At 40.5% G+C, this 15394-nt stretch overlaps 1 protein-coding gene across 1 annotated transcript in view; it reads right to left on the bottom strand.

Annotated features, from left to right (window-relative positions):
• LOC107667054 (gamma-aminobutyric acid receptor subunit alpha-2) overlaps positions 1-8990 on the bottom strand; it is a 16823-nt gene extending 7833 nt beyond the window's left edge. The window contains exons 1-2 of the mRNA XM_016458634.1: positions 8891-8990; positions 7471-7538 (exon numbers count right to left, since the gene is read on the bottom strand). Of these exons, the coding sequence (XP_016314120.1) occupies positions 7471-7473 (3 nt within the window). The 5' untranslated portion in view covers positions 7474-7538; positions 8891-8990. The remainder of the gene's footprint in view (positions 1-7470; positions 7539-8890) is intronic.
• Positions 8991-15394: the final 6404 nt, after the last annotated feature.

The following is a 15394-nucleotide window of genomic DNA, read 5'->3' as shown; positions in this document are numbered from 1 at the left end:
CGTACCCACTGTATATATATATATATATATATATATATATATAACTATGCCCCAAGAGCATTCCCTTAAAATCACTAAAAGCTGTCACTCATCTTAGTTCATCGCAATCTCACAAAGTTACGTTATAATCAATAAAGTTCTCTACGCTGCACAATGAATCTCTTATTTACATCGCGTCTACACTTTGTTATAATGAGATGATTTGTGCTGAACACAACGCCTAAACAAAAACTCCGGCGATTTAAGTGGTGAGTGGATTCTAACTTAAACACCTCTGATTGGCTGTTGGGTTCAAGAAATCAACAGATATGTCTGTGATTGGCTAAATTGCTCAAAGCTGCAAAAGATGTTGAAATAGAAACCAATCTCCAGAGCTCAAACCATAAAGCACTGGATAGTTTGCCAAATCTGCAATGAAAAGCCTTTATTACAGCATTAACTGAGGGTGCTATTGATTTCGTTTGAGGGTGCTTAGCACCCCCGTAGAACCGGGCCAGCCTCTCCTACCTGTAACCTTCCGATGCCCAAGACTTATGTCCTCACTCTCCAACATCTGGGAGAGCCGCCATATAAGGCAGAGGTCACCTCAGCCGGAACCTTTTCTCATCTGAGAAAATAAGAATAAAATAGCGGCTGAAAAGTCTTGGTTGTTAACATTGGGGAAGCGTTCATTTCGTCGAGTTTGAAAAGAACACTACGGAGACCACATCCTACCCAAAAGGGAGGTAACATATGGAGATAGAACCTATCAAATCATTAAAAGGGAGTACTACATAGGGAAGGTTTCTGTGGTGGGCTCCACATAAGGGGAGATCTACCAAGCACAGAACCAGACGACAGACCAGCTGTCTGTCTTTAGGAGTCCTTATTAGGAACAGGGCAGTGGATTAATACGCATATGGGACCACCGTAGTGAGTACCAACATATGGAGCACGAACCCATTATGAGAGTTCAGTCAAGGGATACTTACAAGTAATGAGTTCTTGCAATGAGTTTCTCCACCAATATCAGCTACGGACTCAAAGAGCGCACATTATCACCTCAGAGAAGGGAAGGGCGCTATATGCAAGCTCTACACCTTACTAGTCACCCTGAATCCAGGATGAACTGGCTTACACTCGCAGATATGGAACCTAGCGAATGTATAGATGTTGCCCAGGCTGCAGCTCTAAACCTGTCTGCTAATGAGGCTATGGCTGAAGAAGCAGCAATGCACCTGGTCGAATGCCCTCACTCCCAGTGGGCGTGAGTCATGGAGTCAGTTATGGAAAGTCAGGGTCTGAATACTTTCCGTACCCACTGTATATATATATATATATATATATATATATATAACTATGCCCCAAGAGCATTCCCTTAAAATCACTAAAAGCTGTCACTCATCTTAGTTCATCGCAATCTCACAAAGTTACGTTATAATCAATAAAGTTCTCTACGCTGCACAATGAATCTCTTATTTACATCGCGTCTACACTTTGTTATAATGAGATGATTTGTGCTGAACACAACGCCTAAACAAAAACTCCGGCGATTTAAGTGGTGAGTGGATTCTAACTTAAACACCTCTGATTGGCTGTTGGGTTCAAGAAATCAACAGATATGTCTGTGATTGGCTAAATTGCTCAAAGCTGCAAAAGATGTTGAAATAGAAACCAATCTCCAGAGCTCAAACCATAAAGCACTGGATAGTTTGCCAAATCTGCAATGAAAAGCCTTTATTACAGCATTAACTGAGGGTGCTATTGATTTCGTTTGAGGGTGCTTAGCACCCCCGTAGAACCGGGCCAGCCTCTCCTACCTGTAACCTTCCGATGCCCAAGACTTATGTCCTCACTCTCCAACATCTGGGAGAGCCGCCATATAAGGCAGAGGTCACCTCAGCCGGAACCTTTTCTCATCTGAGAAAATAAGAATAAAATAGCGGCTGAAAAGTCTTGGTTGTTAACATTGGGGAAGCGTTCATTTCGTCGAGTTTGAAAAGAACACTACGGAGACCACATCCTACCCAAAAGGGAGGTAACATATGGAGATAGAACCTATCAAATCATTAAAAGGGAGTACTACATAGGGAAGGTTTCTGTGGTGGGCTCCACATAAGGGGAGATCTACCAAGCACAGAACCAGACGACAGACCAGCTGTCTGTCTTTAGGAGTCCTTATTAGGAACAGGGCAGTGGATTAATACGCATATGGGACCACCGTAGTGAGTACCAACATATGGAGCACGAACCCATTATGAGAGTTCAGTCAAGGGATACTTACAAGTAATGAGTTCTTGCAATGAGTTTCTCCACCAATATCAGCTACGGACTCAAAGAGCGCACATTATCACCTCAGAGAAGGGAAGGGCGCTATATGCAAGCTCTACACCTTACTAGTCACCCTGAATCCAGGATGAACTGGCTTACACTCGCAGATATGGGAATTAGGAAATTTATAGATGTAGTCCAGCCTGCAGCTCTAAACCTGTTTGCTAATGAGGCACCACGTCCTACAGCTGAAGAAACAGCCATGCCCCTGGTCGAGTGCCCTCACTCCCAGTGGGCCAGGTTAAGCCTCTGGCTTGATAAGCCATGGAAATTGCATCCACAGTCTAGTGGGAGATTTCCCGTTTGTAGACAATGTTCCCCTTCCGCTGTCTTCCAGTCGTAAATGGATAGGGCTTAGATTTTTCATCCACTCATCGAGCGTAGTCAGGAAGCCGTCTTCGTACAGAGGGCACTAATTAAACTGACTGGAAGGCTCAACGGATCTCTCCTGTAAGGCCTCAAGGCCACTGAGAGATCCCAAGAGAGGATGAGGCATGGTCTAGGAGGATTCAACCTCTGCGCAATTCATAAGAACCTAATAACTAGATTGTGCTTCCCCACCGATCTGCCACTCACAGGTCCGTGGCTCACCACGTACACCTTGAGTGTAAATGCAGAAGGGTGTCTGTCCAGGCCCTCATGGAGCAAGGACAGCACTGATTGCCGTAAATCAATCCTAGTTCCTGACACATTACCATGTGTTTCAAGGTGAGGATCCTGAATGGGAACTTCAAGGGCCCTGATTCAGTATTCTCAATCCAAAATTGGTCTGAGCCCCACACCCTTCTTGAGTACAATGAAGTGAGGGCTGAACCTCTCATCATTTGGGCTAGGGGGACAAGATATATTGCATCCTTCACCAGAAGGATAGCGATTTCCACCCGAAGGACAGCAACACTCTACCCTTGAACCGGAGTAACAGAATGCCACTGATGCCAATGGGAAGGGCTGGGCAGTCCAGACACCTTGCCAATGGTCAGAGTGGGACTACGTTCGACTTACCTGAGGCAGGGTTCCTGCGGCATTGTGGAACAAGGCTCACCATGACAGAGGACTTTGTGACCTTTGAGACACTTGGTGACGGGTGCACAGCACCAGCCTTGTCCCCCAGGTCTGCTGGGGAAGCCTCTGACATACGAAGGAGCCGAAGCTTGCCTGGGTTTGTCATACTGGCTTGAGATCAGACCTGGTGCATCAAAACGTCAGGAGGCAGAACACTGCATCCGAACAGGCTTCAGTGCTCAATTTCAGTGACTGGTCATCGAGGTACCAAGGGCCAGAAACGCTGTGTGAGTAGTATGACCCAAGGAAGAAGTAATTCCTGTTTTACTGACCACTTGGTGGCCATCTGCTAAATGGCAGATAGCCTAGGTGATTCAGCATCCACCTCCCATCCCCCGTTCGCTCGTTTGAGGTCTGCTATGAAACCTGCCTGAGGGTTCTAAGCAACCTGAGAATGAACTGGTGGTGCCACCTGGCTGCAAGAGGATAGCCATTAATCGGGCTTAAAGGGGTCATATGATGCGATTTCAAGTTTTCCTTTTTCTTTTTTCCGACGAGTGCTTGCGGTGTTCGGCCAATCACAATGCACTGGGTCAGCTGGCCAATCAGAGCAGACTGCGCTTGTCGGAAGGAGGGACTTTGTCGAAAACAAAGCGTTTGAGAGAGGTGGGGCATAGAGGACCTACAATAATGTACAGTATTTGAAAAATAATGTGTTTTTTGAACATTAAAGCATGTCAACATATTCTGTTACACCAAATACACAAAATAATGATCTTTAAAAAAGCATCATATGACACCTTTAACCACCGGTCCAGGCTACTGCAGGGTCAATACCGTTCTCGCAGGGCATTCCCTGGTAACAAGCAGGCGGAGATTGCTACATTGGGGATCCAAGGATAGAACCCGATCCAAGCCGAGGCAGAATACTTCTGCCTGCTTGCTGACGGTCGAGAATTGCTGGGCAAATTCTCTGAAGGTGTTGTCAGAGAGACCAACCTGGGAAATGGGGGACTCAAGAAAGCGCACTTTCTCAGAAACTGCATTCCCATCAGGTTGAACCACAGGTGGTGCTTCTGGGACACTAATGTGGACATCGCCTTCCCCAGAGCCTGCGTCATGACCTCTGTAGCCTGGAGGGCATAGTCAGTCACCGGATGCAGTTCCTGCATGCTCTGGGTTGGGACCACCCTTGTGCAATCCCTGGCCTAAACACCTGCAGGACAGCCAAGGGTGGGGAGCTTGTCCAGAAGCAGGATAACCTCTTGCCCCTAGGGATGAGGTAACTTAGGTGCTCTGGACAGGAGTCTCGGACGGCCCCACCAGGTGGTGGCATTTTGCACGCAAATTGCACTGCAATCGCTCTCTCCATCGGGGGACCCTGTATATCCCTTCGCTGGACCGCCGTCAACGGTGGTGAGAACGGAGGGATCGGTGTATCGTGTTATAGCAGAAAGGTGCCTTCCATGATTTCATCAGCTCTTTGTGCACTTCCGGGAAGAAAGGAACTGGGGCGAAGCGTGGCAGAGTGTCACACTCAGTCTCCAAGAACTAACCAACCGAGAGAGCCAAGGACAGGGTTGAGGAGACCACTCAAGCCTGGCGCTCTCTGCTGCCCGGGTAAGCACGGCTGCCATCGGCTGCCGGTTCAGTAGAGTCATCTGCTTTCGATCGGAAGGGAAGCAGCTGAGGTGATTTGCGGTCTTTCTTTAAAAAAGAACACGAGCCGTGAGCGCAACGTGCCGATTGCCATGTCCTCACAAGAAGGTCATAAACCATCCACAAATGCTGCTTCAGCATGGGCACAGCCCAAACACTGAACACAGCGATCGTGCCTGTCAGAGGGTGAGATGTACAAACCGCAGCCAGAAGGGCACGGATGGAAAGCCATGTTGTAAACACACATAAATCCACCCGTGAAGCTCTTTTAGAGAAATTGCTCTTTTAGGAGGAAATTTGCTCTCAAAGATTGCCATTAAAGCACCCAGGGGTACTCTCACTGCACTTATCTGTGTATAAGCAAGGGAGAAACCACTACTTGTGCCATAGATGCAACGTCATTGGATCGGAGATTGAGAGGTGAATGAAGTGCTGCATCTCCAAAAGAGACGCTGCATCAGCTACGAAGAACAAAACGAGTGAGCAAATGCCACACTGGCCTATTTATACCCGGATATCCGGGGAGTGGCCAGCTATGCAAATTTTGCTTGCAAATTGGCCTTTTCTCAATGATGTTAGAGGTGTCTGGGCTCCCAAGTGCGACACCTAGTGTCGGAACTTCGACACAACGTCGAAGTGACCGACTGAAAGGGAACATCAATCATCTTAGCTGTTAAAAGGGTCACATGATGTTGCTAAAAAGAACATTATTTTGTGTATTTGGTGTAATGAAATGTGTTTATGCGGTTAAAAAAACACATTATTTTCCACATACTGTACATTATTGTTTCTCCTCTATGCCCCGCCTTTCTGAAACGCATCGATTTTTACAAAGCTCATCGGTCTGAAAAGCGAGGTGTGCTCTGATTGGCCAGCTATCCAGTGCGTTGTGATTGGCCGAATATCTCAAGCGTGTAACGGAAATGTTACGCCCCTTACCATACTGTGATGCCGTGTCCCGGCCGAAGCGACAAGACAAAAACATTAAAACCCATTGTAAACGAGGCATTTGTTGCATCCAGTGGGGACATAATGACTTATACTGTCTTTTTACGCGTTGCGTTGCATTGCGCCGCGTAAACATAAAACCATGTCTGCATTTGTGATCGGAGAAATGACAAACAACAAGCACTACTCTTCACTGCTCAAAACTCGCGTTTGAATCATCAGTGGCAAATCCTTTAAATATGAAAACGTACTTACAGTCTGTGAGTCAGAACAGCCGGCATTGTAGTCTACTCTACCAGGATCAAGAAACTTAAAATGTCTTCCATAAAATGTGCTGGTGCACACATCTGAATATTTGGTTTGAACTGTTCTGGAACAGTGTTGTAAATACAACTTAACCACTGATTTCTAGTCGTGTCCTCTTTTGGAAGACCAAACAAAGTAGTTTCACACACGGTGGGCTAGAGTGAGTGGAGGCCGGAGGCCTAGAGTGAGGAACGGCCGGCGGGCTTGAGAACGGCATGGCCAATTGCACCAAGAGCTTGTAACACTTCAAAGAGAAAGGAAAAATTTAAATCGCATCATATGACCCCTTTAACATGAAATGTTGTAATCTGTGTAGGCCATAATTTATATATGTACACTACCATTCCAAAGTTTGGGGCCAGTAAGTTTTTTGTTGTTGTTGTTGAAATAAATTTATACTTTCATTAAGCAAGGGCACGTTCAATTGATCAAAGGTGACAAAGGCATTTATGTTACAAAATATTTCTATTTCAGAGTAATGCTGTTCTTTTGAACTTTCTATTCGTCAAAAAATCCTGAAAAAATGTACCACAGGTTCCACAAAAATATTAAGATCCATCTCCCCGCTGGACTCTGAAGAAAGAAACCTAGAAGCTGAAGAAGCTCGAAGAGAAGCTACTACTCGCCTCTACTCGCCGTAGAAGAGCTCTGGCAGAGGAAGGACTCCTCTAAAAGTTTTATAACCTAGGGAGTTTATGGGGAGTTTACCCCATAAGTGTACAACGCAAAGCTCATTCCCTTATCTCAGGGAACTGAGGTTACGAAAGTAACTGGAGCAATTTCCCAAGAGCACCCAGAAAAAAAAACATGACAGAAATACCAAGTGTGATGATCTTTCTAACATAATACAGTCTTTATGAACAGAGATTTTCCTACTACAGGATAGTGAGAGTGTTCAGCGGGGTTTATAAAACACACCACTGGCCAGTAAAAAATGATAAATATTGAATGAATGAATGAAAAATCCCTTTTCTTCTTCTTTTTCTCTATTCTAAATGCTTGAAAGGAGACAGTGTGAAGTGGGGAAAAAGGAGTACTGAGAAAAGCTTTTAGCCAGCAGCAGGTACAAAATGCTATGAATAGACAACAGATGGAAAACAAGGATTGAGGGAGAGAGATAATGTGGTATAGAAGGAGAAAAAGTGAGATAACCAACAGGAAAATATAAAATATTTTTTATAAATATTATTTGACTCTCACTATACAGTACACAAATCATCTGATGTGAGAAGAGGAATGTCTTACCATGTCTGTATCTGATACTGGTCCAAAACTGGTCACATAGATATCAGTCTTCACCTCTGTTACTCGATCTATGTCACAGAGCAAAAGGAAACTCTAAATTACAACATTATCAACATTATTGTCTATAAGTCTACTCAATCTATAAGTCTAATGTGCTATATTGTTCAATGAAACCATATAATAGTTTTGTGTGGAGATTAAAGTGCAGTTACATTTGTGAAATTGCAGCAAAATTTCGTGAGCAAAAAAAAAAAATCCAAAACTGTCAATAGCATAGAAATGAATGAAGCACAGCTCATACGTCACTTTCAAACCAAGCAGCCTTCTGTTTGTCAACACTGTTAATGCATGCGACCAACATGAACATGAGTGAAACCTGTGTGGAAACTCCCAAAAGCACGGTTTCCTATTGGAATGACTGGATTTCGTATGCGAAATTTTGCAGAGCAACGATTAATGTGACCTTTAACTGTGTACAATGACATAAATCAATGACATAATGACATTCAGCCTGCTCCTCACATAAAACTATTGTAGGCTTCATAAGACTTTAAATATAAGCAGAGGAGTCGTGCACTTTTATGATGGTGTTTTTTGAAGCTTGATAAATCAGCATCCACTTTCCTAGATGTAAAAAAGAAGCTCAGATATCCTGCCTGAGATCTCCTTTGTGTTTCACAGATGAAGGGAAAATAATTTGGGGTTCAAATGACATAGAGGTGAAAAAAGATGACAATTTCTTCATATCTGAGTGCACTATTACTTTAGCTTATCTTTAGTGGAACCATGGCAACACATTCTGGCTCTTAGCTCAACCTCAGGTCCACTGACTCCTGTGTATGTGTTTTTGTGTGCTAGGCTCTGTAATCTCAAAAAGGAAATGTTTACAAGAAATCTATTTGCTTCATGGTGCTTTATTTGCCGTCGCTTGATCCATGATGTCTTTTATGTTGCCAAACTCAGAGCTTACAAACAATAGCAAGGGCCACAATATATATTAACACTGACAGACTACACAGGCAGGGTTTCTTGATTGTTAAGTGGAACTGAGATTGTAGGTTTTGTTTTCCTCTCCTTCAGTCAGGCATGGCAACTTCTCAGGTCATCAACACCTCGTTATAATAATTCGTTTATCAGAGGTAAAATCAATTCAGATTGACAATGCACATAAACAATGAGTCTCTTAAATGTTTTACATGTTATGGTATTGACACGTTTTATTGAATCCAGACATTAAATTTGGTCCTGTGGTGCTATTTATGAAATTCCTAAAAAAGAAAAACCCCAATCACAGTAATTTTGTTTATTAATACATCATTTACATCACCCCAACTTCAGGAAATAAGGGTGTTTCAGTGAGCTTGTGTGGAGTAAAATGACACAGCACTAATTCCCAAATCACACTCGTAGGTGTTCTTACCTCCAAGACCAGGTCTCAGCCTGTTGTCGTAGCCATCAAGCAGACGGTCCAAAATCCGTGTGAAAAGGGTAATGTTGTTTTTAAAGGCGTCTGAGCCGGATACATCTGCCTCAGAACTACACAAGATACATTTTGGCATCTCAAAAGTCTGTTACATAAATATACTTACACAGAGCAGCATGCAGAGAAAGCTGTTCTCTACACACTTTCCAATAAAGTTATGAGAGGATGACCATCTGGCAAAAACACAAACATGAGAGCTGTACCAAAACACGTGAGACTTCATCTTAGCAAACTTGTCTCTAAACGGCCAATCTACTAACGATTCCCTCAAGGTGTGTGTATATTTACATACAAGTTCATATAATATTTAGCTATCTTTTTTTGTTTTTAGTAATTCTTCATTTTGTGACCATAAGTATGTATGAAAATATTGACTTTTTCAAAAAACTGTTGAACTAAGCATACTGTCATAATTTAGTTGCAACTGACTAGCATCAAAGCCCCTTTCAAGGAAAGTCTGTTCACTCAGTGGCCATATTTTGGGCATCCAAGACCAAGTCCTATCTAAACAAATGGGGGAATCCTAAAATGTTAATGTCAAATGACTTTAGCAATCAGCGATTTCTAAGTTTTTAAAACTTTTCTCAGTAATGAAAATAAAGCCCTAGGAGAACTGTTGTGCGTCTTTGATCAACACACAGCGGTGTTTCATTAAAGGCACAATATGTAAGTTTTTTTATTAAAATATCCAAAAACCACTAGAACAGTGTTATATATTTTGCTGACTTGTGTACTTGAAGAATGTTTAAATCCAGAGAAATAAGCAATTTTAACTAGTGACACGGACCGTGTCTATAGTGTCATTGTGTCTCCTGCCAATGACGTCATAACCCCTCGATTTTGTTTTGTAGAAAACATGGAAACACCAAAGACGCTTTAATATGTTATGCGTTTTAATAGACAGGTGACGTCCGCACAGAGTAGCATTATAACAGAACTTTCAAACGTATCTAGTATGATAAAACAGCGTTGCTTTTTTTCCCCACATACGCACGACCGGAAGGAGTGGAAGCGGTCGACTGTGGCATAATAAAAGCTCCGCTGCTTTCGAGCCGGGTGTCACGCTCGTCTCTCATTAGCAATTGCTTCAGCAGCCTCGTTTCGCTTTGACGGCTTTCAGCCTCACTCTGCTTCATACTACGATGTTAATAAATCTTTAATACATTAGCTCATCCATGAACATGATTTCTGCCCGAGTCCCGTCGGATTGCATCGGCTGTGGGGATGAAGACAACAACTCCCATGACTCCACACTCAGTCACGGCGTCATCAAACTACGCCTTTGTTTCTTTGTTTGTTTTGAATACGCGCCCTCTCGCGGCGGAAACTTACATATTGTGCCTTTAATGAATCCACGTTTTTAAACAAATCGAGTGAATTAATGATTCAGTGAACCATTAATAAAGGCAGTCACTTGCTTCGTTTCTGAATGAATCAGCCGTTTGAACGAATCGATTGAATGAATGAATAAGTCTCACTGACTTAAGACAGGTATTTGCCACCACCTACTGGCGCTTTTAGTTGTATATAGTTTTTAAATAATTTAATATTTCACTATTTATTTGTATTTTTGTATGTTGAATTAAAATATTTCTATCTAAAGCTACTTATATTTCAGCTACTTTTCTGTAATGTCTATTCAGTGTTTTTTCTAAATGAACACGATAACTATTATCTTTAATAATAACTTTATCTTTAATCGGCACATGATGTGCATGTTAATTAATGACTACTGTGCTATGCAGATAACTGTCTAGTTATTCATCATCACCAACATAATATTTGTACGTCAAGCACCTGGCATCAGGTAAAGACAGCAGAAAATTTGTGTTTAGACTGTTTCTGGCTGACTTCTGCCCTTTGCCACTATGAACGTATTTAAACAACAGGTAAGAGATGAGTTTATGTTCTTCTGATTCAAGAGAAATGATAATGTTAATTGTAATAACAAAATATGAGGGATCATTCAAAATGCATGTTGATTTTTATTTAGCACTGACCTGAATAAGATATATAGTCCACAAGAGAAAATAATAGTTGAATTTATAAAAATGACCCTGCTAAAAAGTTTACATTCGCTTGATTCTTAATACTGTGTTGTTACCTGGATGACCCACAGCTGGGTTTTTTTTCTTTCTTTTGATAGTTATTCATTAGTGGAGGGACTTACATGCAACTATTACAAAAGGTTCAAACACTCACTGATGCTTCAGAAGGAAACACGATGTATTAAGAACCAGGGGTGTAAACTTTTGAACAGAATGAAGATGTGTACATTTTTCTTGTTTTGCCTGCCCTTCAGAAGCTACTTACATGTTTCCCAGAAGACAAAATGCAGAATTCAATTTACCCTGATCTTCAAATTCAAAATGTGTTCACTTCCTGGCTCTTAATGCATCGTTTTTCTTTCTGGAGCATCAGTGAGAGTTTGAACCTTTTGTAATAGTTGCATGTAAGTCCCTCAGTTGTCCTCAGTGTGAAAAGATGGATCTCAAAATCATACAGTCATTTTTGGAAAGGATTCAAATAATCAAAAGATGCTGGAAAACCAAAGAATTTGTGGGACCTGAATTATTTTTCTGAAGAACAGTGGGCAGTTTAACTGTTCAGGACAAACAAGGCACTAATGAATAACTATCAAAAGAAAGAAAAAAAACCCAGCTGTGGGTCATCCAGGTAACAACACAGTATTAAGAATCAAGCGAATGTAAACTTTTTAGCAGGGTCATTTTTATAAATTCAACTATTATTTTCTCTTGTGGACTATATATCTTATTCAGGTCAGTGCTAAATAAAAATCAACATGCATTTTGAATGATCCCTCATATTTTGTTATTACAATTAACATTAACATTTTGCAGATACTGCAAAGTGTATGTAAAATTTTGACTACAGCTGTACATACATGTTATGACTAGAGTGATAGAATCGTTTATTAACATTTTATTTACTTTGTTGTCATAACAACATACTGCCAGTAACACCTGTAAACATGATAACTTTCTCATGATGTTCATGCAAGGATACCAATAGAAAGGTGATGAAACTTCTTTGTCTAGATTGAGTGGAGCAGGTAGTTTGGCAGACCATTCTCTTGAATCAGAAGAACATAAACTCATCTCTTACCTGTTGTTTAAATACGTTCATAGTGGCAAAGGGCAGAAGTCAGCCAGAAACAGTCTAAACACAAATTTTCTGCTGTCTTTACCTGATGCCAGGTGCTTGACGTACAAATATTATGTTGGTGATGATGAATAACTAGACAGTTATCTGCATAGCACAGTAGTCATTAATTAACATGCACATCATGTGCCGATTAAAGATAAAGTTATTATTAAAGATAATAGTTATCGTGTTCATTTAGAAAAAACACTGAATAGACATTACAGAAAAGTAGCTGAAATATAAGTAGCTTTAGATAGAAATATTTTAATTCAACATACAAAAATACAAATAAATAGTGAAATATTAAATTATTTAAAAACTATATACAACTAAAAGCGCCAGTAGGTGGTGGCAAATACCTGTCTTAAGTCAGTGAGACTTATTCATTCATTCAATCGATTCGTTCAAACGGCTGATTCATTCAGAAACGAAGCAAGTGACTGCCTTTACAACAATGACTGTATGATTTTGAGATCCATCTTTTCACACTGAGGACAACTGAGGGACTTACATGCAACTATTACAAAAGGTTCAAACACTCACTGATGCTTCAGAAGGAAACACGATGTATTAAGAACCAGGGGTGTAAACTTTTGAACAGAATGAAGATGTGTACATTTTTCTTGTTTTGCCTGCCCTTCAGAAGCTACTTACATGTTTCCCAGAAGACAAAATGCAGAATTCAATTTACCCTGATCTTCAAATTCAAAATGTGTTCACCTCCTGGCTCTTAATGCATCGTTTTTCTTTCTGGAGCATCAGTGAGAGTTTGAACCTTTTGTAATAGTTGCATGTAAGTCCCTCAGTTGTCCTCAGTGTGAAAAGATGGATCTCAAAATCATACAGTCATTGTTGGAAAGGGTTCAAATACACAACAGATACTGGAAAACCAAAGAATTTGTGGGATCTGAAGGATTTTTCTGAACAGCGGGCAGTTTAACTGTTCAGAACCAACAATGGACACAGTAATACGAATCACAGTATTAAGAATCAAGCATATGTAAACTTTTGAACGGGGTCATTTTTGTAAATTCAGCTAATATTTTCTCTTGTGGACTATATGTAAATGTCTTTTATGTGAAATATCTTGTTCAGTTCAGTACTAAATGAAAAATAGCATGCATTTTGTATGATCCCTCTTATTTTGGTAAAATAATTAACATTTTGCAGATACTGCAAAGTGTATGTAAAATTTTGACCACAACAATGTACTTGTGGAAATGTATTACCTTAATCTTGTTTAATTTTATTCCAAGTTGCCTTAATTACGATTTTTGCTTTAAGAACATTTTAAAACTGATAATCTGTGGTAATAATTCAACAGGCTGTCTATTGAGATGAACTTGGAACATTCCTTTAAATTGTGATTAAATTGTGTATATTAAAGGGATAGTTCAAAAATGAAAATCATTTACTTTCCCTCATGTTGTTCCAAACCTGTATGACTGACTTTCTTCTATGGAAGATTTTTTGAAAAATGTTGGAAACCAAACAGTATTGGTGACCATCGACTTCCATTGTATGAACATAAAACAAAACATAAAAGAAATTTGGAAACACTTTCTATGAAGACCAAGCTTGGGGGGGGCAGTCTTTTAGCGTGTCCACATGGAGTGCGGTGCTTAACCAATTGTATTGCTTTCACAACTGTGTGGTGTGGGGATGGTGTGAGGTGAAAATCCAAAAGGCCCCCGCTGGCCATTTCTCTCCTATTGGTAATTTCTGTAACTGGTAGATTTGTATATCGGATTTCATTAAGATGCTGTATTAAAAAATAAACAAAAAAACAATGTGTTAAACTAATGTTTCTTTTGTGTATAAATAAATGGCTTAATTTTTATACTTCGTCTATGTCTCCATGCTCACCCTGCCTTTGGCAACGAACCTGTGTGCCCTTGCATAGGGCTGTTGTGTCCCGATTGTATTCCGGGTGGCATAGTCGACTTTGTGTACGTTGTGATTGGTAACTTCCCCTACCTGACCACTTTGCCTTATACTGTGTATATATAGAGAGAGAACACGGCTTTTGTTTACCATGGTATTTACATGCCACCCAAACACAGTAGGCTGTCAAATAAACCTTTCTAATAAAACTAGACCTGTCACAATCAATATATCGACTTATCGCGCAATATATGCACATGACCTCAATTTTTGGTGACGCAATATATCGGCCATTATATTTACTTAAAAAATTAATGTCACCGTGTTTTGTTCATTCCACTTGCGCCTGTGTCTTTTGCAGCTTCTCGTGCATAGCGTGGTGTAGTCAGTGCTAGTTCAAATGTAAAAAATGCTTCTACAAAAAAGGTTTCATCTTCAGATATGGCCTTGTTTAGGGATCTGTGCCTTTGTGCATACGGACATCTGACTGCTAAGTAGTGATTGTGTTTTTCAGCAATAGTGTGCACCCTTAATTTACAGAGAAAAGGTCTGGGAAAAATCTGTAGATGGAAAAATCTCCAAACAAGTTCTTTGTGCATTTTTCTTTTTTTGTACTTGTTACTTTGCACTTTTTATTAGAATTGTTTATTTACTATTCAAGTTTAAGGTATGTAATATTTTGATACTTACCCAGCAAGCAATTTTGTGTTTAAAAGACGTCCATTAGCCGTCTAAACACAGCCCAGATGTCTAGGCTAAAACAAGGCTAAATTTGGGCTGTCAGTGAAAATTGAATAGACGTCTAACCATAGCCCAAGAATAGACTAGTCATCAAATAGACAGCTAATGAATGCCTACATATATACATCTAATAGAAAACAAAATGGCAATCCATCCAAATTAAATATACAGCTTTTATTAAGAAAAATACATTTTTTAACAATTTGGACAACTTAAGACAATACAAAATGATAAAAAATACAAAAGAATTAATGACAAAATAAAATTTCATAAATACAATACACTTAAAGGGGTCATACGATGCTGTTAAAAAGAACATTATTTTGTGTATTTGGTGTAATGAAATGTGTGAAATGAAAGCTTAAGGTTAAAAAAACACATTATTTTTCACATACTGTACATTATTGTTTCTCCTCTATGCCCCACCTTTCTGAAACGTGTCGATTTTTACAAAGATCATCGGTCTGAAAAAGCGAGGTGTGCTCTGATTGGCCAGCTATCCAGTGCATTGTGATTGGCCGAATTCCTCAAGCGTGTGACAGAAATGTTACGTCCCTTAACATATTGTGATGCCTGTGGCAACCAACTCCGCTTCGTCCACGGTGAAAGCCGATCCGGTGATCGACAGCGCGAAGTTGAAGTATTTCCTCA

The sequence above is a fragment of the Sinocyclocheilus anshuiensis genome, unplaced genomic scaffold (assembly GCF_001515605.1).
Source record: "Sinocyclocheilus anshuiensis isolate Anshui unplaced genomic scaffold, SAMN03320099.WGS_v1.1 scaffold1486, whole genome shotgun sequence".
Lineage (NCBI taxonomy): Eukaryota > Metazoa > Chordata > Actinopteri > Cypriniformes > Cyprinidae > Sinocyclocheilus > Sinocyclocheilus anshuiensis.
This window is presented reverse-complemented; position numbering and strand designations above follow the sequence as displayed.